This window comes from Nyctereutes procyonoides, unplaced genomic scaffold (assembly GCF_905146905.1).
Source record: "Nyctereutes procyonoides isolate TBG_1078 unplaced genomic scaffold, NYPRO_anot_genome, whole genome shotgun sequence".
In the NCBI taxonomy this organism is placed as follows: Eukaryota; Metazoa; Chordata; class Mammalia; order Carnivora; family Canidae; genus Nyctereutes; species Nyctereutes procyonoides.
This window is the reverse complement of record NW_026575160.1, coordinates 4,565,268-4,592,389: the sequence shown is the minus strand read 5'-3', so window position 1 is coordinate 4,592,389 and position 27,122 is coordinate 4,565,268. Positions and strand designations below refer to the sequence as shown.

The 27,122-nt window shown below is 34.0% G+C and overlaps 1 protein-coding gene across 1 annotated transcript in view; it reads left to right on the top strand.

Moving 5' to 3' along the window:
- Positions 1-27,122, top strand: part of CRPPA (CDP-L-ribitol pyrophosphorylase A) — a 297,138-nt gene that overhangs the window by 159,380 nt on the left and 110,636 nt on the right. Inside the window, exons 8-10 of the mRNA XM_055314505.1 lie at positions 1,186-1,278; positions 1,756-1,848; positions 25,147-25,278. Coding sequence (XP_055170480.1) covers positions 1,186-1,278; positions 1,756-1,848; positions 25,147-25,278 — 318 coding nt within the window. The remainder of the gene's footprint in view (positions 1-1,185; positions 1,279-1,755; positions 1,849-25,146; positions 25,279-27,122) is intronic.

Here is a 27,122-nt window from a genome sequence, read left to right as displayed (position 1 = left end):
GAACTTTAAACTGAAAAAAGTCTTCAAGTTTATGAGCCAACTGATTTCTAGCAATGACTTCAAAACCTCTACTTCTCCTTCTCTAATATTTTGTAAAAATTACAAAGAGCTAAGATGAATCCTGCTTACTATGTAATGCTCGTAGAAGTACATGATTTAATGTTTGACTAAGGGGCAAGCTTTCTATTTTAGAATTGTAGATTTTAAAGAGTTCTACATGTAAAGCCAGTATTAACCACTGGAATGTGACTTTCTGGGGAATTACAATAGCATAGATAAAACATTTTCCTTGTTGAATCATTAAATTTTTATTCATACAAATATAAGAAGAAAAAGATGGAAGTTAATTAGGATATTGAGCTGTATGAAATAAAAATGTCATTAGGAAAATTTTTCTTTTTTAGATTTTATTTATTTGAGAGAGAGAGTGTGCATGTGCACAAGAAGGGGCAGAGGGAGAGAGGGAGAGGGAGAAAGAACCTGAAATACATTCCCTGCTGAGTGGACAGCCCCCATGCAGACTCCATCTCATGACCCTGAGATCCTGAGCTGAAATTGAGTTGGATGCTTAACCATTGGAACCACCCAGGCACCCTCATTGGGAAAATTTTTGTAATGTATGTGCTATTCTAAATCTAGTCTGGGACCACCTCTAGTAATCTCTTCACCTCTTGGTTTGTTATCATTGTCCTAGTTCAAGTTTTATTTCTCTCCTACTTGCACTATTATAATAATCTCTTACTGCTTTTCCTGCTTCAAGTCTTTCCAGGTTTAGTTAAATCTATGTAACTGTAGAATTTTGAATGTTTCCAGAATCATCCAACAACCCCTGTCTAACTAACCTTTTAATAATCCAGCATTTTCTGCAATACATCCTTTGAATAAGAAAAAACAGGTACTTGGTTGTTCCTGCATATATCCTGTACCTTTTCTTATCTAAAACTATTTCCTTTAGTTGTATCTGTGTTTTTCAAAATAGTATTCATTAGTCATGTACTGGTTCAAATGTCTTTTTCTTGGTAGCTTCATTAACTTTAGCCTGAATTATTTTGTTTTTTTATATGGTCTGTGGCTTTATGTGTCTCTAGCAGTTTGTGCTCTTTTGTAACAGTCGTTTAGGTTCTGGTATGGTCTTTCCATCTAGTTTATAAGCTCTTTTTTCTTCTATTTTATTTTTCCTCCTAGCATGTAAAGGTCACGTCTGGAGCTCTGTGTCCTGCTGGCAGAGATCTTGAGCAAATCATCCTAGAGCAATGCTACAGTTATGTATGTGTGAATGTAAGTGAATTTAAATGACTGAAAACACTTGAGGATTAGTATAAATGTAGTGTGGAAGAGAATTTTTTTTCTAGATTCTTAATTATTTGGATTTAAGTTTTTGATAGATGAGTTGTGTTATTCAATATGTATCTGGAAGTTTTATTTTTTAACTTTTGAAGTGAGAAAATAATACTTTATAATAAGCTAGTTCCCATAATGAGAAGAGGGTGGGATTTCTTTAGACAGCATTTTTATTTACCTGGTATGAAGCAGATAAGGTGGAACGATTGAATTAATGAATAGTTCAAATTTTAACAGATATGACCTTATGTGGGTATCCTTTAAAGTGGTTCAAAAAAGTAAAAACTAAATAAGCTGGATAAATATTTTGGGTGCTCATGTAAAAGCTTTCTGTTTTTTTCCCTTTAATTTTTAATTATCCTTGAACTAACTTTTAAATCATTTAAGAACTTCTTTATTTTTTTGGTCTTTCAGGTTATGTCCTCTGATTTTGAGAAAACCAGGAGATTACTGAATATGCTTGAAGAGAGTAATCTTTCCATTTTATATCCTATTGTTGTTATTTCAGTAAGTGAATTGATGCAGATTTTTTTTTTTTTAATTAAAGTTAGTTAACATAAGTGTAGTATTGGTTTCAGGAGTAGAATTTAATGCCCTCCTTAATGCCCCTCCCCCTACCTGCCTCCCCTTCATCAACTCTCAGTTCTTTATAATTAAGAGTCTTTTATGGTTTACCTCCCTCTCTGTTTTTATCTTATTTTTTCCTTCCCTTCCCCTGTGTTCATCTGTTTTGTTTCTTAAATTACTTATATGGATGAAATCGTATATTTGTCTTTCTCTGAGTGACTCACTTTGCTTAGCATTATACTCTATTGCTCCGTCCACGTTGTTGCAAATGGCAACATGTCCTTTTTTTTTTTTTAAGATTTTATTTATTTATTCATGAGAGATACACAGAATGAGAGAGAGGCAGAGACACAGGCAGAGGAAGAAGCAGGCTCCATGCAGGGAGCCCGATGTGGGACTCAATCCCTGGTCTCTAGGATCAGGCCCTGGGCTGAAGGCAGCACTAAACCACTTGAGCCACACGGGCTGCCCCAATATGTCCTTATTTTTTATGCGAGGGAGAGGAAGGTGGAGCAGAGGGAGAGAGAGAATCTTAAGACTCTATGCCCAGAGTGGAGCCCAGTGTGGGGCTTGATCGCAAAACACTGAGATCATGACCTGAGCTGAAATAGTCAGGTGCCTAACCAAATGAGCTATCCTGGTGCCCCTCATTCTTTTTGATGGCTTAGTATCCTTCCATTTGTGTGTGTGTGTGTGTGTGTGTGTGTGTGTGTGTATATGTGTATGTGTGTGTATATATATATATCACATCTTCTTTACCAATGCAGATTTAACTCTCTTCGAGCTTAGGCTTCCTTCCTTGAAATTCAACTTTTTATTCATTGTTGAGGATATTCATCGAGCCTAGAAAAAGAAACTCTTCTCTATGCATTCTTGAACCTGCTTTCTTGCTATGACTTCTATGACTGTTTTCCCTTGTTAATGCAAATATTTGTTTGAATTGACAAGTTTAGGAAAAAAATAATCTAGCAACCAGTTTCATTTCTTTTTCTTCATTTCAATTGCAAAGTTTACTGCTGAGCCAGTTGTTTGGATAATATAAAAGAGCTTTATTACCATGTTAGCAGAATGCCATTGGAAAAGAAATCCTAAAGTTAAAAAAAGAGGGAAAATATGTGGAAGAAAACGGACTGTTTGATTGTTTCATCTTCTCTGTCACATGGACAGCAAAAGTAGAATGAGAAACACATGAAAGAGAATTCCTCAAAGAATGGCTCATGAAAATTTTGAAGAGACATTTCCTGTGAAAGACTAAAAGTACATGTTTAATATAGCATTTGCTTAATTGGCCTATTAAACTGCAAAGAAGAGGGGGATCTCAGCACAACCTGGAAGGAATAAAATCAGAGGCTAGCTGAGGAGAGTCTGTAGTCTGTGACATTTTCCTGTGGGAAAGGGTTCCAAAAGTGAAGTTTCAAAACAGCAATTGCCTTGTTTCTAAAGCTCAAGCCCATCCTGATAGTATCATAAGTTAATTCTTGTTAAGATGATTAATACTGAAAGAAAAGATGATTTGTACTACAAATAAGTTGGAAATCTAGCATTGCAAGTATAAACAAATTAGCAATTGGGGGAGATTGATTTCACTGGACTATTGTATTTGGTTATATACCCTAAAGATAAGTTGCATGGATGCTGCTAATTATGGAAACTCAAATTCTACAAATGACTGATTTTAACAAAAAGGCAGGTGTCTTTTATTGGGGTGTTTTGGGGAACATTATGGAATATACTTGATGCTGGAAGACTCTAAGTCTCTGTAGGGTACAAGTAGGCTTAAAATTCTGTGTATGGCTCTCTATTCCTTCCTCTACATTAACTAGCTTAGAAATATCATTCTCTCTATGTTCCTAGGTAATATTCTAAAATTTCATATATCAGTATCATGAAGGGAGCAAGCACTTTAAACTCAGAATTCGTCAGTTCCTTGGTCAAGTCACTTGCCTTCCTAAAGCTTGCTTTCTGCATTTTATAAATGAGGCTAATAACTCTACTCCTTATATCATTGTAAGAATTAAAATGAATGAATGGAAGCATAAACGCATAATGCAGTTGCTGTCTCTTTGGCAGGCATGCAGGGCTGAATTTAACATCCTAGCTCCTTCTCTTTCCATTTTAGATAAGATGATTCAAAGGTCACTACCAATGCTCTAATCTGATTCCTGAGTTTGAAATATACATGTTTCAACATTCTTTTAGGTACTTCAGCTTGAGTACTTCATTATCTTCTCACAGGTACTATATTGGATCTACCACAAAAGCACATATCCTATGAGCTGACTTTTTTAGTGGCAGTAGTTGTCATAGGCAACCAGGTGGGAATCTGTGTCATCTATGTTTTCTATTTATCTTTTGCCTCTGCCTTTCATCGTCAAACATGCATGCCTGGGTACATACACATACAGATTTAAAACAGTTCTACTTCATTTCTACTATTGTATCTCAGCCTCTGTTCTTGGTATTTTTTCCATAAATATTTTAATTTAACTTTCTGTTTATTCCTGTTGAGTTCTACTCTTCTATGTATCCCAGTAAGAGCTGGAGGAGGGTTTTTTTTTTTTCCAGAGATTTTATTTATTTATTCATAGAAACAGAGAGGCAGAGACACAGGCAGAGGAGAAGCAGGCATCATACAGAGAGCCTGACGTGGGACTCGATCCAGGGTCTCCAGGATCACGGCCTGGGCTGCAGGCGGTGCCAAACCACTGCGCCACCGGGGCTGCCCGAGCCAGAGTTTTTAAAAATTATGTATGTATGTATGTATGTATTTCTAGTATTCTTTATTAAACTAAGAAAAAGACAGCTAATCCTCTCATTAGGTAGTAAATGTCTCTCAGAACTACTTTGAGGAGAGTAATACTAAAAGTCTGTATACTATAAACATTGTTAAATGTTTACTTTAGAGAGTTGTTACTATTCCATGAGTAATATTAGTTCACCCATTATTTTCTCATTGTGTACATAGACTCAGTGTAGGAGTATTTAAAGTTATTATTAAATTTAATAGGAAAATGTCATTAGAACACATCTGGAATCTGTATCCTTAGGATACAGAGGATGGACTGAATCATGGGAAAGGTAGAATAAAGAATGCTGCCTTCTTGATTTGAGAGGCAAGTGAATTTGTCTGAAATTTTCATTGGTCCTATAAATGATTATAATAGGCTTCATTCTATTTCTTTTTGTTAGTACTTTCCCCCAAAAGGCTAAAAGACCATTTCAAGTGTTCCTATAACTTAATATTGGACAGATTTAATATTAAATATAATTAATATCTAATTAATTTTATAATATTTTAATATTTAATACGTTAAATATGAATATTTATATTCATTAATATATATTAATATAACTTTAATATTTCACAAATTAGTTGAGTATAAAATATTATAATTGCAGAATACATAAAAGACTTAAAATTTGAGTGTAAATATCTGGGACATAATTTGCACATTAAGTGGAAAAATACATATGTACATAAAATGGGGTTGTAAGTGTGCATATATATATGTAATTGGAAAGATGTTGCAATATGCAGCTCATAGACTATGGGTGTACCTATCAGGCTTTTATCTGAATTACTTTGCTGGAAGATTAAGTCATACTATGGGAGGTTTTTGTTTTGTTTTGTTTTGTTTTTGATAAGGCTTTTGTTAAACAATTCTAAATTTTGAGAATGTTCAAAGAAGACTTTGTTTATTTGCTTTCTTGTGCAAGTAGGTTTTATTTACCAGAAAATAAATCTAAAATGACATCAAGGTCATGGAAAAATATATCGATTTTTATTTTGGAGTTATGTGATTCAGTAGTTATTGAATGCATGTATTGTAAATGTTTAAAGAGCTATTTTGTCTTGGCTGAAATGTAGTACAATGGTCCTATTTTTCTATGTGAGGGTGTATAAATTTCTAGTTTCAGTTCATCTGAACAGAGGAAGGATTAGTAGGAATCAGGCAGATGAGAAGTAAAATAGGGTTAATTAGGTATTTGTGAGGGTTTTTTCAACTGAGAGACTGGTTAGGGTGGTTATTTGCATTGCTACCATGTTTCACTCTACAAGGACAGATTTTTAGAAGAAACAGAGCTGAAGTTAAGCTGGGGCATCTGTTTGGCAAAAACAACACTTTAAAGGGCCAAAAATTGGTGTTCGATCTGCCATGATGGTGAAGCCCACATTTTGTCTCTTACATTCTCAAGGAGCTATAGAAAAGTATTTTGGAATTCAGTATTGTTATTTAGTAGTCATTTAAAAAGTACATGTGCCTTCAACCTCATCTGGAATGTTTATCCCTTGGAAGGAGCTAAGCACTGAAGGAGTGACCAGTTAGTGTCATTGGATTCTTGGTACACAGGTGTTGAGCATCATTAGATTTTATTTCAGGGTGTTGATTGTTTGTTGAAAGATCAATTTCTCCTTGGCTTTTATGAAACTTAAATGTGTTAGGGAATACTGACTTTAGGACGTTTCGTTTGTCTAAAATGAACCGACAGGTAAAATGCTACTACTTTAAGTTCTACTTAAGAGCAGGACGCCTGGGTGGCTCAGCAGTTGAGCATCTGCCTTTAGCTTAGGGCTTGATCCCAGTCCCAGGATTGAGGTCTGCGTCTGACTCCCTGTGAGGAGCCTGCTTCTCCCTCTGCCTGTGTCTCTGCCTCTCTCTCTCTGTCTCTCATGAATAAATAAATAAAATCTGTAAAAAAAAAAAATCTACTTAAGAAGAAACAAAATTTCACCATGAAAAATAGAAAAAATAATTAGGACTTTATCTTAAAATAACTAAGCTTTTATCAAAATAATTTTATCTTTATGAAAAAGAAACATTTTTGCTTAATCTTGTGAACATTATATGATAAATTGTGACATCCTTCATTTCAAGTGATCATTTTTACAAATAATATTTATGAATATCTTTAGTTTTGTTAAAATAGATTTTACTGATACACAGTTCAGAATTCTGTTTGGCACACATCCAATAGGTCATTACTCTTATTTATTTTAAGCAGTCTAATTTAGTCAAGTTCTCATTTATTGATGGTGTTGATTAGGATTTAAAGAGTTTGCCAATGTTAAGTTGATCAATTTAATAAAATCCAAAGTTTTGGTAAATGTAACTTAATTTTATTGTAACTATATTAAATCATCAGAATTCAAACTTCTGTAATCAGCTGGAGACTGATAATGTTAACTATCTGGGCTAAAATAGATGCTGTTCTTAAAGTGGACAGGTATAGTTGCATGGGATCAATTTACAAATTTTTATTTCTTATTGAATCTACATCTACTTTAGGATGACATTTTTTATGCTTCGTGGTCTTTTAACTGTAAGCCTTTGGAAACACATAATCAGATAACAAGCATGTCCTGTACTAGGAAAATGCTCCTAACTTGAAAGAAAAAAATTTTTTTTTATTAGAGACTGATTAGCATAAAGGAATTTCAAAAATGTAGATTCTTCCCTATATCTTTTAACAAGAAAAACCTTATAAACATGAAAACTAATGCTTTCTTTTGTTAAATTGAATTGTGAAGGAGCTCTGTTTTGAGAGCCTTTTTCAAATGTCATTTCTGGTATTTTATCTATCATTATAAGTTATCAGGAAAGGTGTTTATCTGGAGTAGACTAAAATTACTGTTAGCCTTGCAGTTACCAGTGGGGGGATATACAGCTAGTACCTTTTTTAGATTGCAGCTCTCAAAAGGATTATCTGAAAATTTTTGTGTAATCACATGATACAATAGTTGTCAACATGGGACATGTTCATTTCTTTATTTTCTACTCCTTTTTTTTTTTTAAGATTTTATTTATTTATTCATGAGAGACACACAGAGAGAGAGAGGCGCAGAGACACAGGCAGAGGGAGAAGCAGGCCCCATGCAGGAAGCCCGATGTGGGACTCGATCCCAGGTCTCCAGGATCACACCCCGGGCTGCAGACGGCGCTAAACTGCTGCGCCACCACCGGGGCTGCCCTATTTTCTACTCCTTTCATTTGTTTTTGTTCACTATTTAATTAATGATGAGTAAATACTTAGAAAAATAAAGTAATATATTAAAATATTAAAGTAATAAAAGGTAAATTCATAGTTTCTGATCTAAAAATAAAAAACTCTGCCCACCAAAGAAAATAGGCTTTTACCTAAATTAACAAGACTCAAAAGTTTTAAGAACCTGAATTTAGTCTACTTTTTTTGCTTAGAAATTAATGAACAGGGAGCTATTTTTTTTTTTTTTTTTGTTTCCAGCAAAGGAGAAGAGAATTCCAGGAAGCAAATAACTATCGCTATTTTCTAGCCAGGATTATAATAAAACCAATTGTAAAACTTTCAAAAAATTCCTTCCCAGGTGCAGAAAGTAAAGGAGAGATTTTAATTTATTTGGATCTGGCAAGGTTTGCACAAAACATCCTTTCCTACTATTAATAATTGAGATAATGGACAGTTTATTCTTACTTAAAGCTCATTTTCTCAGTGTGCAAAGCTGTTTCATATAATAGACCCCAATGAAATATTTAATTTTTAAAAGCAGAAAGAAATTGGCAACAAATATAATTAAAAGTTCAAAACTGAGAAAGGAAACAAACTCTTTTACTTGATAAAGTTTTTTATCACTTCCTCATTACAAAATAATTTCATGGTAATTATCTGGATAATTGCATGAGAGCTCTAATTTTTTTGACTATGTAGACAATGATTTTATTGGTGCTTTATGAGAGATAGGAATCTCTTCATGAATTTTTCTTTAGTAAAGGACATAAATTACCATGTGGAATTTTAATGCTTTGAAAAACATAAATAAACCTTCAAAAGTGCCTAATTTACTTCTAGTTACCGGAAAGTAGTTTATTGACATAACAGATCAGAATATATGATCTTTAAAATACTTCAAAATGTTTAATATTTGAACATGTCAGCAAATAAAAAAATAGAAAACCACCATCCATTGACACTTGATACTTTCACATCTGGGGAAACTGTCAGCAATGTAAATTGTTTCCAGAAGGTTCCACAGCTCACCAACGGCAGAGCCAGTAATGGAATCAATCCAATGTGCAATGCATCATATACACTTGTTACTTTTATGCTCTCATGAATGTGTTAAATAATATGGAAAAAGGTTAAAAATATACATACATATATGTATTTAATATTCCTTCCTAATAAAGAACAAATGACAATTGGAAAAACATATTGATTCCTTCTTTTAAGTGCTAATGGTTTCTTTCTTTGCTTCACAAGGTATTGAGGCTTTATTGAATTTAAGTTATAAAAATCTGTGGTCCTGTTAAATTTCTTACCAGATCCTAGACATGTATCTTTGTCACCTTTTACTTAACTACTTATTCTGTACATTTCCTCCTGTTAACCCTATTACTACTAGACTGAGAAATACGTTTTTAGGTCACAAATTCTTGAAAAACAAAAGAGCTGGCTGTTGTAATCCTCACTGCCATCATATTGACAATTTACTTTTTACAGTGCGTATGTTGCAGTTCCTTACTTTGTGTTTATTTTTGAATAGGTATGCTGTGTGTGTGTAACGTGTGTGTGTGTGCACGTATCACGCACATGTACAGACTTAATCCAAATCCTTCTATTCCAGTCTTCTTTTTTTTTCTATTCCAGTCTTAACCATATTGTTACTGTAGCTTTTATTTTTCCTTAAGAAAATGATGATCTTACTATATACTGATTTTCTTTTATGTTTCACTTAAGATGCATTAAAGTTTTCTCTTTCATGGTTGTGAAAAGCTTTAATGGTAGAAATGCAGTCATTTCTATAAATGTTTTCATGTAATAATGAAATAAATGTAATAAATGAAACCTGAAGTATTTCCTGCCTAAAATAATAATAGCTCAATCCTGGTTTAAAATAGCTCGAGAGAATCTTTTTGAAATTTTAGGAAGGGATTCATATCAAACCCCAAAATGAAGAATGATGAAGTCGTTCTTGTAGAAGGTGGTGAATAGAAAGAATTGTCTGTTATTACAAGTTTTAGGAGATCTTTGTTAATGGTGAAATGGTTACTGGAGAGTTTTTGTTCTGGGATATTAAAATTCTCTGAGATCAATTGTGTTGGGATAGGCCTGATGTTGTGTCAAGAAATGATTGTCCTAGGACAGACCTTGATAGTTATCATTTATTCTTGTAATGAATTATGGTTTTTTTTCAGATAGAGTGTTCTAACAGAATATGCAAATGAAAAGAATTCCAGAGTACCTTTTCTAAGTTTAGTGATTTAATTTTTCTTGATTAAGCCGAGGATTTGAAATTGCTATTTATTTTCCCAATTTGCACAGTTCACTGAATTCAGTCAGATGAGCAAAATTATTTATTAATTTATTTACTAGTGCTTTCCATGTAAATCAGTTTATAAAATTTAACACGAAATGCACAGGAGGCAAATAATGAAGCTAGATCTCTTTGTTAGGCAGCTTACATTAATTTTAGGCCTAGAAAATGAGTTGAGTAATTGGTTTGATCATTCAGTTTTTTAAAAAATATACCCGGGGAATTCTCCTACTAGTTTTTTTGTATACTGGATTCTATTTTAAATAGAAATAAATTGGCCTTTAGCTCAATGGTGTTATGCTACTTCCTTAAAAAGATGGAATCAAATATCTTTTCACTATCGTTTATTTTATAATTGCATGTGATACTCTCTATATATTATGTTGATTTCTTATTATATAGATTACAATCAGGCTTGGTAAATATATATATTATATATATATTATATTCTTAGTGTTTCTACTTAAATATATCTTGTTTCCAGCAATATATATGTGTATATATTAGATTTTAATATAGAGGGGAGAGGCAGAGGGAGAGGGAGAAGCAGACTCCTTACTAAACAGGTAGCCAGACATGGGACTCCATCCCAGGACACCGAGATCATGACTTGAGCTAACGGTGTACACTTAACTGACGGAGCCACCCATGCACCCCTGGGCTTAATATATCTTTATTCTATTTTAAAATATTTTATTTGTTGGAGAATATAAATTACATTGTTATAAATGTGGTGTTAAAAACAAAGAATTGACTATTATTTTAAGTTTTAGGAGATGTTTGATGTGTTAAGGATGATATACCTGGAGTAGGGATCAAGGCGTAAGGAGTAGATCTGCAAGTAAGTGTCTATTAATCTTCATGTCTCTAAATTTTAATTTAGAATCTTTATCTGGCAACAGAGAGGGATGCCCTTGAAGCCATTTAAGTGACTTCTCTTTCTAAAAATATTTTCCATACTAGAATGTGGTATCAAGGCCTTTTGCTGTTGTATAACCCATATGCATATCCTGTATGTACAAATATAGGAAAGCAATTTAGATTATATCAGTCATGTTAAATATGAATCAGGTAGTCTAGTATACCTCTCTTGAGCCAATTTTGAGAATTTTTATACTTTAATCCTTATCTCAACACTTCTGGCTGATTGATTGATTCTTCCTCTTCTCATATTTCTTTTTGTAGTACACTTTTTTTTAAAGATTTTATTTATTTATAGACACACAGAGAGAGGCAGAGACACAGGCAGAGGGAGAGGGAGAAGCAGGCTCCACGCAGGGAGCCCGACGTGGGACTGGATCCTGGGTCTCCAGGATCACACGGAGGCTGCAGGCAGTGCCAAACCGCTGTGCTACCGGGGCTGCCCTGTAGTACACTTTTTTGAGGTTAAGTCTAAACGTTCCATTTTACTTTCATTATTTTTTCCTTTTTTCTTTGTCTCTTTAAAATGGGAAATTGCAAGATTAATCTTCCTTCCACCTCCAAGAATCTATCCATTCATGTCTATCCTACCTTCTGAGAATGATTCCTTAATCATTAAAGTACTAGAGCATCTTCTTATCTATTCATTTTAACTTATTTTAGGTACAGCGTACTTAGTGCCTTAGAGTGAACTATCCTATTCTCTTTATTACTTAACTGATGACTTAATATGGATAAATATAACATTTGCTGAACATCTGTGTGACAGGTATTTTGATGTACACATATGCTATTTAATGTAATTTTTAAAAAATTGCATCTTTAGAAGAGTGTTTCAGATCATTTTATCTTAATATAAGGAAATAATTTTATTTATTTTGTTTCAAAGATGAAGAATTTTCAATAACACAAGTTTAATCAAATGGCCAGAGTTAGCTGGGGAAGTGATCACAACATACTGATCATTGTTCTTTCTATTCATCACCTCAATGTTAAGAGTTTTAACTAAATCTCTTTGAAGAAAGGGCAGAAATGGGGCACCTGAATGACCTGAATGGCTTAGTCAATTAAGCATCCAATTCTTGATTTTGTTTCAGGTCATGATCTCAGACTTATGAGGTGGAGCCCAGCACTGGGGCTCTGCACTGGGTGTGGAGCCTGCTTACAATGTTCTCTTTCTCTCTCTCTCTACCTTTGCCCTTACCTCCACCTTCTCCCTCTCTCAAAAGAAAAAAAAAGGGGGGGGGGCAGGGACAGAAAAGCCTAGAATAGATGATCAGAAGAGATCTTTTTATTTTATTTTATTTTTTAAAATTCATTTATTCATGAGAGACACACACACAGAGAGAGGCAGAGACACAGGCAGAGGGAGAAGCAGGATCCATGCAGGGAGACCAATGTGGGACCCCATCCCAGGTCTCCAGGATCAGGCCCTGAGCTGAAGGCGGAGCCAAACTGCTGAGCCACCTGGGCTGCCCATAGAAGAGATCTTAAGGATATGAGAGGAATATTAAATTTGGAAGACTGAGTATAGGTCCATGTCTTTCAGGGGTAGGGGAATAGCATTTTTCTATGGCCAGAGTAGCACATGGAATAGTCGGCATAGAAAGAGCCAGTGAATCTAACATAGATTGAACCACACTTTGGGAAGGTTTGAGGAATAGGTAGATGAAGGTCAAGATGGGCCTTGTAAGTTTGAATTTTTTGAAGCAGCCCTGCTCAGTAGAAGCTGATATAATCAGATTTGTATTTACTTCATGGATACAGCATAGAGACCATGTTAAAGTGACCAGAGAGTTTCCTTGATGCATTTCGTTTAGTTAGGAGGCTATCACAGTAGTCAGAGAAATAATGGTGTTGGCTGAGACTAGGGTTGTTTTAGAGTGGCTGGGCAGAAATTGCTGGAAGCAAGATATATTTAAGTAGAAACACTAAGAATTTGTGCTTGATTTAATGAGAGAGAGGAGATGTAATCTCAAATTTTATATCTCGTGAAACAGTGAATGAAAGATATGAGTCAGTAGAGGGATCTTTTGGTTTGTTTCTGAAGGTTGAATTAGGCAGATGATTACTGCACATTTGTTCACAGAGGTATTTAGAAAGATTACACTCATATTCAAAAGCTTCTATTCACGTGTGTGTGTGTGTGTGTGTATGTGTGTGTATGTACAGAATCTCTTAGCCTAAAGCCAACTTGGAAAGACAAGGTACATTCTTCTGTGGTTTCCTTAACACTTGATTTTTAATAGAATTCCAGGTATAGGCACACTTTTTAAAAACTCTTCATATTATAATGTTTTTGCTAAGTCTTACATAGTATGTGTATGATGGATCATGTTGTTTTATGGAATCTTTCCTGTGCCAACATTTCATATTCAAAGAAAAACACAACTGAAAACAAAAAAATCAAAACGTTGTTAATAGGTTGAATCATTATCAGTTAGGAAGACGGTAAGAATATTATAAGGTGTAAGCACTATTCTTTTAGGATAAAAATTGATAACCACTTAAAAAAAGATGACTTCTGCAGTTTCTGGAAAGCCTGAACTGTTCTTTTATTGAAAGTATAGAAATGTGACGGAATTAGTGCAAAAAGCTTCTTCATCCAAACATGCTTTGGCTTAAACCCTGTTTGCAGTAAGTTTGTATGTGATACTTTTATAAAGTATAGTATGATTAAATTTTCAGGCAGCAGAGGTTTTATTTTATGGGGTTTTGAAGCTTATACTTAAATGCTGGGATACTTGACTCACTGATACCTGCTAAGGTGGAATGCAGCAAGTATTGCCAAGATAATCCTAGAGTTGGCATTGGAAAATTCTTTTTTGGAAATGACTGGACTGGTTAAAGTCACCTGCATGTTTCTTCTAAGTACTCTGAATATTGTACCATTTCTAGATTTTTTGAGAGACAACTGGAGATTTCAATTTTTTAATTTAATGTGTTAATGGTAATGAGTTAATGGTTGAGTTCTGTTTTTTTGCTCCGTCAGTGAGAACTGTGATCTTGTGTGTTTTGCTCATCCAATTTCTAAGAAATGGAACTCCTACTACATTTATAATCCTCAGACCCTCTTCTCCCTCTGCAAATGCGCCCTGCTAATGCTTATTATTAGTATAATTATGTTAATGTTGGTAATAATATACACTTAACTGACTACTTGAAATAATCATGATTCTTTCCTTTTAGTATAAATGATCCTATTTAATCCTCAGAGCAATCCTGAGAGTTGAATTTCATAGATTCCATTATCCTTCTGCTCATTTTATTTTTAGCAATTGATGTTTTTAGGAATGTCAATACTTGTCCCCTTTGAGAAATAGAAACCTAGATTGTTGAAGAAAAGGATCTTAAAAACCACTTAGTAGGATGCTCTTATAAGAGAAAATCCAGGTCATTTTCTGTGCCTGGATTGAGACAATTTTTTTTATATTAAGAGTTAGCAAATTTTTCCTGTACAGAGCCAGATAGTAAAAAAAAATTAGGCTTTTTGAGCCAATATTGTCTTTGTTAGAACTACTGGACTCTTCCATTGTAATGCAAAAGTAGCCATAGATAAGATGTAAAGGAAAGGATGTGGCTGTGTTCCAGTAAAACTTCATTTACAAAAATAGGCCAGGAGACTGGATTGGACATGTGGGCTATAGTTTCCCAGACTTTGGTTTAGATTTTCAATCTTAAATGACCTATTTGCCACTGTTACTTGATACCTTTACCTAAAATACCTGTTAGACATTTCTTTAATAGGCATATGCTCTCTGGGTCATCAAGTCTCCTGATTTGAAGTATCACTCAGGTGCCAATTTGTATGTTTTATCTCCAGTCATCATTCCTTTCAGAATGTTCAAGTACATGATGTTAAAAAAAATGGAATTTACCATCTTGTCTTCAAGAGCTGTTCCTCCTAACAGTTTCTCTCTTGTCTCAGTGCTACTATCCTCATTGCTACTATCACAGATTTTGCTAACTGCTAATGAGGACATACTATTTATTAAAACCTTATAGAGGCTCCTCATCCCCTACTGGACAAAGCTCAGTCAGATCATAAAGCCTTGGCCTGGTCTGGTTCTTGCTTAATTTTACCATCCTGATTCTCATTTCCTCACTGAGTAATTTGCCCTCTGGTAGTGAACTCTTGTAGCACATCCACCATATTGCTTGACAGATGTGTGTTGAGTCTGGTGAGGTTTTTGACCTAAGACCCAATTTCTCTAATGTTTTTTCTTTCCTGACTCTTACTATTTTTAGAATTTGATAATATTTCTTATCGGAATCCTTCCTTAGTACCCCTGTGCTCAGAGTCTTTTCCCCTTTTCCAATCAGCACATGTAGGCATTCAGAAATATTTATTGACTTGAACTTACCTTGGCATTTCTAGTCCTGGTGTTTCCTATTTCATCTTGTTTCAATGTTGCCTACGACAAATAAATGCTTTGTGGTAACTTACAGAAATGAAGGTGGCTAGGTATGAGGAAGTAAATAGAAATTGCATCTTAAGAAATAGCTATGTTTTATTAAGGAGAAAAATATCTACATTAGTTTTTAGGGTATTATTTGCTATGAATAAATTTAAACTTTATGAATTTTACTGTCTTGATTTATGTTATCCTTCTTTTTAGTGTGGTTCATTTTTTTTCCCATGTTGCCTTTTAGAGAAAGAAATTTTGTTTCCACTCAGCAACTATAATTGTCTAATTTACATAAATGAGTTTTTAGATTTTTGTCATATCTTTATGCTTCATATTAGGAAGCATATCTTATTGTATCTATAAATGACTGATTTTTGTCTTATTTCCTATATTTACCCTAAAAAGTAACATTAACCTTTCAAATGTTTCTCAATCCTAAGAGGATATCTATTTTTCTCTTATAAATTGAATTTGGAGGTAATTTTCCAACATTTTTGGAGGACTCATTATATTTATATTAAAATAAATCCTATGTGGATTACTACTATATAAGCAGCTTTCTAAAAATGTATTTATGAACATTAATTTTATCTTTTAGTTCACATGTATGACAGTTATATATTTAAAAAGAAATACTAGATTATTTGATGAAGACAAAATTTGAAAGCCAAGATTATGGGTTATAGTTGGAGGTTTCTTTTCCTAGTTTTTTCCTTCATTTTATTTGCATTTTGTAATAAACTTAATAATAAATTATACTAATGGATAATTATAATATTAACAGTTAAAGAAATGTTTTTTCTTAGAGTCTGTCTTCTTCAGTTAAATGAATCTAGAAGTGTGAAAGTGAATAGTTTGTGTACTTGTCATAAATATAAAATTGAAGAAAAGATACCTTCAAATCTATAATAAATGTTAAGATTGTATTAAATCAACAGAATGTGATATTTCACTCACTCATCTGTGTTTCTCAGTTTATTCTTATTCCCTGAAGAGTGCATGTGCCAAGCAGATGTTTCTTAGCTCTGGGTAGCTATTCAGTTGAGTTCAGCATATATATATGCTGTGAGGGTGTACCTCCTTGTACCATTATATGTATGCAGACTTGCACAGGCCTGAATTAAAAACAATAACAACAACAACATAAAACAGTGTGTCTTTCATCTTAGGCATTGTAGTTTTCATTTCTAGAAGTTTGATTTGTGTCCTTTTTACCTTTTTATATCTATTTTCCTAGTTAACTTTTGAATGTATAAGGTACAGTTATGGTACCCATTTTAATATCCTTGTGTGATAATTGGCACATTGATATCAGTTCTGAGTTTCAGGTGATGTATTAATGTCCTTCCTTCTTGTGGGTATTTTCCTGCTGCTTTATATGCCTGAAAGTGTGCATGTGTGTATGTGTTTAAAGTGTGCCATTTGGATTTTTAATTTTCATGTAATTTGGAAAAATTTCTAGCCATATTTTTTTCTGTTCTTCACAGTTAACTGGGAACTCCAATTATCTATACATCTATATATTAGATTGTTTGAAGTTGATTCACATCTCCTAATGCTCTGTTTATTTTTCCTTTTTTTCATTGAATCCTATTTCATTTTTAAAAGTTGTTATTGCTGTATTTTTAAATTTACTCATCTTCTGCAATCTTCTGCCGTCAATCTTCTCCAGTGTATTTTTTTTATCTCAAATGATAATTTCATCTTTATAAGTTAGATGTAGGCCTCTTTTACATGTTCTCTTTTTCTACTTAATACATGCATTCTTTGTGAACAAATGGAACATAGTTGTAAAATTATTTTAATGTCCTTTTCTATTATAATGAATGTGTCACTCCTGAGTTGGTTTTGATTAATTTTTCTCCTTAGGGGTCATATTTTTCTCCTTTTTTGGCATTTTTTTTATTACCTGTTAGAGTTTGTCAATTTTACTTTGCTGGGTACTGGATTTTTTTTTTTTTTTTTTTTTTTTGCTTTTTTCCTGTGACCTAGTTAGTTGGAAACAATTTGGTCTTTTTAGTTATTGTTTCTATGATTTTTAGGTCAAACTAATTAGTATATTTAATGTATGTTTAATCATTCTTAACAACTGAGGCAAGACCCTTCTACCTAATGCCCTGTACATTATGAAGTCCTCCAGTCTGGCTGATGGCTGTCACCATTATTCCTGACCTTGGGTATACATTAGGCACTGTTCCATCTAATCTCCTCCAGTGGATTTTTCTCACTTTGGGAGAGAGAGAATCTGATCATCGGCAGCCTTCTCATTCTGTGCACTTTTCTCCTCTCATTCTGTGCACTTTTCTCCTCTCTGGAACTCTATCTGCCCTTATCTCTGTAGGCCCTGAAACTCACATATCCATCTTTCCCTTCAGTGTACCATAGCCTGGAAACTGTTTAAAGGAAGGAAATTGGTACAAATATAGGGCTCAACTCATTTTTTCCTCATCTCTCAGAGCTGTTGCTTGTTGCCAGGTGTATCATGTCTTCAAGGTCTTTGCTTTGTGTAGTTTGTGTACTTTTCTGACTGGTTTGAAGTGGAAAGGTGAACTTGGTCCCTATCACTCCTACTTAGGCAGAAATAGAAGCTGGACCCAACTCAGTTTAAGAGTTTCATTTCCATACATTCATACTCATCCACATTTTCAGAAATTTATTCAATATGTAAATAAGAAAAAGCTCAGTCTGTTTTAGGTCAGACTGTATATTCCAGATAAAATTTTTCTAGTACTGTCACTAGTAAGATTTTTTTTTTTTTAAATAATGATGGTAGATCAGTGGGTTTTTTCTTTTTCTTTTTCCTTTTTTTTTTTCACTCATGAGACACACACACACACACAGAGGCTCAGAGACACAGGCAGAGGGACAAGCAGGCTCCATGCAGGGAGCCTGATGTGGGACTTGATCCCAGGTCTCCAGGATCACACCCTGGGCCAAAGGCAGCGCTAAACCTCTGAGCCACCAGGGCTGCCTAGTAGTAGGATTTTAACTAGTAACATAACATTTAGTCTGGAAAGAAAATCCTTTTTATAGCACAGACCCATGAGTTAGTGACCAAAAAAAATTAATGGGTTATATGATGAGCATGATGTGATACAAGCTGCTTTTGTTCTGGACAAGTACAGCTGATTAGCACTTTCTGCAATGATGAAATGTTTGATTGCTATACTCATATATGTGGTAGCCACGTGTTGCTGTGAGCACTTGAGGTATCCTGAATTTTCAGTTTTATTTACATTTAATAAATTTGAATTTAAATGTAAATAGTCACATCGGGCTAGTGTGACTACTTTAGTAGGCGTTGTAGTTTTAGACTATGTTTTATTTGACCACCCTTTATATTGGGCTAATTCTATTTTTTTTATGAAAGATATACTTATTATTTTTGAGGGGGAAGTGTGCAGAGGGAGAGAGAGGGAGACAGTCTTAAGCAGACTCCACACTGAGCACAGAGTCCGACACAGGGCTTGATCTCATGACCCTGAGATCTCATGACCATGAGTCGAAAGCTTTACTGACTGCACCCCTCAGGTGTCCCAGGTCAGTTCTCTTACATAATGTAGATATATGAAAAAAAAATGTTTTCAGAAAGAAAAAGTTTAGTTAGCACTTTGTTTTAATCATAAATAGTCCAAAGCACTACTGATCTTCTGATTTGTTATTGGAAGCACTGTAATTGAAATTTGGGGGAATTGTATTTTCCTCTGAGACTAATTAGCACAATTTTTCTGTACCTTTTATATAATTCTATAAGTTTAACAGTATCAAATAATTTAAAAGCAATATTAATAAGTTCTTAATTTGCTGTGTTTCTATTGCTTTTGGTTATTTGCAATATGAATGTCCTGGTATCAAAGAGAGCTGAGGTTATTAAATGCTACCACATGAATATTTCTGAAATCATTCAAAATTTGTTAATTACCAGGATCTTAAATGATTTTTGCCATACTTAAAAAGCATAGGATGAATCTCTGGAGGCTATGTTAGTATGGCTTACAGACATCATATACCTGTGTTTTGATCTCCTTGATCATGTTTGTGAATACTTTCCGTTTTTGCTATATAGTATTCAAAATACCTTATCTTCTGAAAAGGTTTTTATTGTTTTGACTTTTGAAACATATTAAAAATGTCAAAAATCACTTAACAAAGTAGGTATATAAAAGCAGTATTGGGACTCCTCAGTGGCTCAGTAGCTGAGTGTCTGCTTTTGGCTCAGAGAGTGATCCTGGGTTCCAGGATCATGTACCACATTGGGCTCCTGTGGGGAACCTGCTTCTCCCTCTGCCTGGGTCTCTGCCTCTCTCTCTGTGTCTCTTATGAATAAATAAATAAATATATTTTTAAAAAATGCAGTGTCAATTTTTATAAATTTAAATGGACTTTGTAGTGGTTAGCATAAGTAAGGTAATTTTGTTAACTCCAAAAATACTCATTATTTATTTTTTAAGCATATCATGTAATGTGTATCTAAATGACCTGTAGACAAACTTGATAATAATTACAGATTGTTGGTTAATCTTTAATAAACTTTATCATGTAAAATAAAATTTTGACAAATCATTAAAATATACAAGAGGATTATACTAAGTGAAGAACCACATACCTGGTTTTTGTAACTTACTTGAATGATATATTTTAAATATTAGTTCAACAGATCAGTGCTTCATATTAATCATTGGGCTTGCTGTTATCTTTTGATTCTAAAATTTGTTGTGGATGGTACAGATTTTAATTGCAGATGTATATAATGCTTCAGGTAATTGTCCCGTAATATAACAGTGGCAGAGTTCTGTCCTCATATTAGAAATACCTTGTGAAATCTGAAAAAAAAAATTAGACATGTTTTCATGCTATATTAGGTTTTCCTACTGTTTAAAAATGTGAAGTTCTTGTTACTTCTTTGATATTGCACATAAGGATCCGAAACAAAATGGGTATATAAGTATAACATTTGTCTTGATACTATAAAACTTAATTACTTCTTAGTTATTTGAATCAATAGAAACATTTAAAACTTTGTATGGCTAATATTTTAATGCAAAATACTATTTATTTACTACTTGGGTTAAATGCCTCATTTCTCAACCTAATAGTTTTGCTGGTATTTTAAGATTTTTTTTTAAGATTTTATTTATTTATTTATTTATTCATGAGAGACACGGGGCGGGGGGGCGGCAGAGACACAGGCAGAGGGAGAAGCAGGCTCCATGCAGGAGCCTGACGTGGGACTCGATCCCGAGTCTCCAGGATCAGGCCCTGGGCTGAAGGCTGCGCTAAACCGCTAGCCACCCTGGCTGCCCTATTTTAAGATTTATAGATGAGTTGTTAAACATTTGCTCTGAATTTGTATGATAGCTTACAACTTTTAATTAGCTTCTATTCATCAGAATTATGTATTGAATTGCTTGATGACATTGATTTAAACTTGTTCCAAAATGAAACAATTCAACATTAGAAGCTTGTTCCTTTTTCTTTTTAAAAGTGCAGTTAAAAATTAAAAGTACGGTTCATCAGTTTTCTCTAAAGTTATTTTTTTAATCCTTAAAATAAAGTCTTACTTTGATCTGCTTAGTGTTGACTTTAGTTTCATCTATTGTTAGATCTCCCTGTATTTCTTTTGAAAAGCAATGTTGTGAGATGATGGGCCTGATTCACACAATTTACTTTTCTGTACACAAATAATTTTGTGTAGATAGTTTTGCCATATTTGTTGTATAGATTCAGAGAGTCTCTGGTCTATCTACCAATGTTTCCTAACTTAATTACCATAACTTTTATTTTGACCATCCTTCCTTCCACTTTGGTGGGCATTAAGCAGTGTGTATTTGTGTATATACTGATGCTTCAAAGATTGACTTCTTATTAAAAATTGACTTATTCAAATAAACAAAGACTCTATTTCCTCTTCTACCACAATTCCTGACTCCCTTCTCTAGGCCTGTTAACATGGGCCTCTGGAATGAGGCAGAAGTGTTAAATGTGGGGTTATGGAACATTACTGAGGTTTTAAAGAATATTGTATTTTATATTAATTATTCTTTAATTAATGTACCTGTCCTCAGAGACAGATGAAAAATTACATATTAAAGTATAAAACAATGGCAATTCATCTGGGGCCAGGGATATATTAAATAGTTACTAGACAAATATAAAGCATGTGTAGAACTGAATGTAGAAGACATGAGGCACAGAGGAGCATTTTCCAAACTATGAGTGCCAGAAACCTTGCCCACCCACAAAGCCATGAAGCTACCCATATGTTAAATGTTTAAGCAGTTTGCTAGTTTATAGGAGTGAATTTGCTGTGTTAAAAAAAAAAAAAACAAAAACAACACATTATTTTGGAGGGGGAGATATTTTAACTTCTTAAATATCTGTATGAAATAAAACCTATTAGAAATGTCATCCTTAGGAGGAAATAATTGTTGCTGTAATTTACACATAGCAAATGAGTGAGCAGTTCAAAAAGACATCAAGGAATATCTACTTGATGTAGCTATAAGCAAATGTGCAGAACTCAACCTAGATGAAATGTTTTGCTACATTTCAATGGATGCAGGACTGACTATGCTGTAAGTTTGTTTTATTAAGGTGAAAACATTTACATTTCTCTTGAGCTATCATAATCATTTTGTAATCCTCTGTTGTAGTTGTATAAACCTTGTCTTTAAAATTAAAATTGATTGCATTATTATACCAACTGAGTTTTTTCCTGGAACTCATAAGTAACATGTATTTTAGAAGTTCAAAATTAGTAGCACAATGTAAAGTATATGCCTAAGTTTCATAGTGTTGGCCTTAGGAAATACGTCTGCTGGAGATTTTTCTTCTGTTAATCATGATGTTATCAGGCCTTCCCATTTAGTGAAAGAGATTTTGATTTGCATCCTACTTCTTCAAGCTTGAATTTTGTCAACCTGGTATACATTTCATAAGGTCAATATCCATATCTGTTTCTTTAAAAGCTGATGTCATTTAGTACAATGTTGAGCACATTCTTATATTTTAGTACATTTCTAAAAGTTTTTTCATTCCAATATAGTTTATTCTTGTCAAGAGTTTTAGTTCTACCACTTCTAAGTTCCCAAAGTTGTTATTAACTTTAAGATCACTTTTAGGACACTTTTTTAAGAAAATCGAAAGTTGAGCACCTGTTCCCAGCTCTGACTTTGCAGAGAGGTTCCCTAGGCAGGTGCACTTCCTCCTGGGCCAAGTTCAATGGCAGCTTTGCACTGTAGAGCTCCATTCCTGGTTGTATCCATTATTCCTTCTCCATTTAGTATGTTACCAGCATTTCTGTTCTTTAATTTCTGTGCATTTTAAATCTCTTTGGAGGCTGTAATTACAAAGTAGAGTGGTCTTGTCTTTACTGCTCCTTGTGCTATTTTTTTCACAAACCCTTTCTGCACCCCCCCCTTTATTTTACTTTGAGATTTTTCAGAACTGAAGATTTGTTAGGAGGACTTGTATTAAACAAGAAATGTCTATTTTCCCTCATTAACTATCTAGGCTAGCCTGGATTATGTGTTGCAAAACTCCAAGACCTCTCATTCACATAAATTATGTTGGGCATGGTGACTCCTGGCATTTTATGGTATCTAAATATTGCAAATAATTACACAGGTAAAAGAGTTAAATAGTACCATGAGGCTTATAACTCCGAACAGCAGTGTTGTTCCTTAGTCCAGATGGTATGGGGCTATGTAATGATCTGGCGGTATGGGCCCAGGAGAGAGTCTTAGTCTCAGTCCCTGAGCTTTAGATTAATAACATGATTGCAATTTCATAAATTGCCTAGAGTTTGGAGAATTAGCCTTTTTTTCTGGCAAGCCCCCAGCCAGCAATTTTAGTTTCAGATAGATATTTTTAAACTCTTAAGACTAGAAGAAGCCTGTGTCACTAGTTTGTGCAACATCATAAAAGACTACAAGACAGGAGAAAAGGGAGAGATGGGCATGTTTCTTCAGCTTAGCTTCTTGAGCTCATAATTTCATACTAGTAGGGGTTGCTTTTTTCCCCCCTCCATTTTTCGTCCACCTTCTTAAGGGTAAGGGGAGGAACTCACAGAAGGTGGTGTATGAGCCATCCTTCTAGAAGGCTCAAGCTACATAGAAGGAGTTAGCTGACAGATGTTAGCTTCCAGGTCTCAGCTAGGGAAACACCTGGTTACAAGTTAAATTACATTGAAGGAAAGTCTACCATTTATAGTTCACTCACAATTATTCCAGCCTGGCTATGGTTCACCAGTCTCAAATTATATTTGCTGTAAGCATTGTTGGTTGGTAAAAAATCTGAAATTTCATCTTTTTAAGTTTTCAGGGAATCACTGCTAGGGAAGGGTGAATTCAAGTTCATAGGGTCACATTGTCTTTACTTCAATTTTCAGTAGATAGTAGAGCCTGAGACCCTTTTCTTTGTGCTTTTTATCTTTGTTTTTCTTTTCTGTTTTTTTCTTTTCTGTCTATTCTCTTCGTTTTTTAATGGATGGAGCATTTTTAAGGAAAAAAGTCTGTAGTGTCCCTTTAGATTTTAGGAGGAAGCAACTACATATATATGTCTTCAATTAACTATAATGAAAAGGTCCAGGAAATTGTGACTGAATATCTACTGAATTAACACACATACATGTCCTCACATAATTCTGTTTTAAAATGGATGTTATTTAAGTGCTTTTCCTGGAAAGCAAAATGCAATGTGATAGGTGAAAACTCATTCCCTTGTGTTATAGAAAGAACATCATAGGATTTGGATTTTGTTGTATATATTCTATAAAGCATATTTTTATATGAATTACCAGAGGAAGGGAAAGGATTAGTATAAGAGTTTTAGGGTGGAGTAGATTTTAAAATGCTTCTATATAATAAATACATGTAACTGAACAAATTATAATTCTTGAGAGTTTCTTAAATTTGATATTGTGAAAGAATACAAATATCTGAATGTTTATTCTCTGTGCACATTTGCATTTTATTTTGACATTATGGTGATTTAGATATTTTATGTCCCACAAAAGATGAACAACACCACAAAACTTCAATAATTTGAAGGAGGGAGCTCACCCTGAGTTCCTTAAAATTTAAATGAAAACTAATATTTTAAAAATAGCCATTGGAATAATTTCAAGAAAAACACTAACACTGCTAAAAATATATATAAAATTCTGGATTTACTCTAAGAAATGGATGATTTATTAGAATTTCAGTCATTTGAAAGTGATTCTTCTAAAAATATCTATGAATCTGATAAGCACTCCCTTGAATTTTATTGATATTGGTAATTGCTTAACATATAATATTTCTATGTAATCTAGTTTCAAAGTATAAATTGAACAAGTAGTTGAAATCCTATATTTGTACATTTGACTCTGAAACAAGTGGAAATAGAATATTAGCATTTTATATTGTTCAGCATTGTTTTCTCAATGACTGCTGCTTTGTATTTGTAAAGGAGGATTTATCAATCTTACTAAGCATTTATGGTTGAAATGTATATCTAGAAATTAACACAAACCGATAAAAGTTACAATAATTGTGTTTTGAACTCCTTTAATGTTACATTTTTCAAAGAAACTGAAATAAATGGTATTCACATGTTACCTTTTGTATTATTTTGCAGGTATATTTTCTTGATTATAAATCAGTACCTTTTGATCAGAAAATGGAAAACCTAATGCAAATTAAGGAATATGCAAAGGAAGTAAAAAAAAGAAATATTTTATTATGTGGTCTTCTTATATATTACCCACAGGTAAGGAAAATTTTGTGTTTTGTGGACGACAGTTTTAATGGTAACCTGACCTGTTAAAAGCAAAGATACATTAATGATTAGAGAAATTTTGGCTGGAAAATTACTTATCCATGTTCTGTCATAGGTGGAACCTCTCTTGACTCTAGGGAAGAAATAAAAATCAAAAACAAGTGTTTTGATGAAGGGAAAAAAAAAAGATGAAATTGGTGAATATCTCATACTAGTAGGCCACATGGGGTTGCCAGATTTATCAAATAAAAATTTAGAGTGCAGACAGCCCCGGTGGCAGAGCGGTTTAGTGCCGCCTGCAGCCCAGGGTGTGATCCTGGAGACCCGGGATCGAGTCCCACGTCAGGTTCCCTGCATGGAGCCTGCTTCTCCCTCTGCCTGTGTCTCTGCCTTTCTCTCTCTCTCTCTCTCTCTGTGTCTCTCATGAATAAATAAATAAAATCTTTAGGATATATGTTTTTTTTTAATTTATTTATTTATTTATGATAGTCACAAAGAGAGAGAGAGAGAGAGAGGCAGAGACATAGGCAGAGGGAGAAGCAGGCTCCATGCACTGGGAGCCCGATGTGGGATTCGATCCCGGGTCTCCAGGATTGCGCCCTGGGCCAAAGACAGGCGCCAAACCGCTGCGCCACCCAGGGATCCCCTAAATAAAATCTTTAAAAAAAATTTAGAGTGCCTGGCTAAATTTGAATTTCAGTTAAACAATAAATTATATTAAGTATGTCCTAAATTTGGAATTTGAAATTTGAAATTCAGATTGAACTAGACTTTTGTATTTAACTGACTTCAGAACTCATCCATTTGTCTAATTTGAAATGGCTTATTTCTTTTATGTTGTGCTAAAGATGTTGATCAGGTTTTTAATTACTTAAAAGCAATACTTAGCATTCATATTATAAGAGAGCCTGGTATTTAACTAGAGAAAAATTCTTATTGTCACTTTATTAATAGCAGAAAGTTAAGCTGAAGGCAAAATGAATTAGCATTATAGATACTTAGTGCAAAGAAATGCTATTTAAATCAAACTATTTGGGGACTGTTAGGGAAGATGGATCTGCTCTTTGTGCATAGATACCTTTCACTGAAATTACAGAATGCTTTATAGTGTTTTTAGAGGTACCCTACAGGAGTCAAGAAAGTGAAGTGGTCAACAGGGCTTTTAATGATCTGGAATTAGTAACTGACCAAGGAACAACAGGCATTTAAAGTTACATGATTGATGAATAACAGTTATTATTGGTGTAATATTTAAGTTACCCTTTTAGCCTGAAGGTAACATTTCTTTTGAAACAAATGGATTTTAATTAAGTATAAGGACGATCTTTTAGACAGTTCCTGGTTTTCTTTGAGGTGATTTTCGCTGTTTCCATAATATGTAACTATGACCTTTGGTTAGTTATCAAGAATGAGGCAAAGCTGAATTTACTTAGGATCATGGAAGTATAATATATTAGCTTTGAAAGGGCTTTTGAAGTCAGGGCAGCCAAGGCCCAAAGAGATACACAAATGGCCCAAGAGCAACACGTAACTGGCAGAGTAAGATTAAGAACTCTGGTCTGTATCTTTGTTCAAGAATATCCTATCTTTGGGGCACCTGGGTGGGTCAGTTGGTTAAGTGTCTTTGCCTCAGGTCATGATCCCAGAGGCCTGGAATTGAGCATCTGGCTCCCTGCTGAGTGGGAAGCCTGCTTCTCCTTCTCCTTCTGCCCCTCCCAACTGCTGTGTGCATTCTCTCTCCCTCTCCCTCTGTCTCATTCTGTCAGATAAATAAATAAAAGCTCCTTTGTTTTTAAAGAATATTCCGTCTTTAATAGATTGTCTTTGGTTGTACT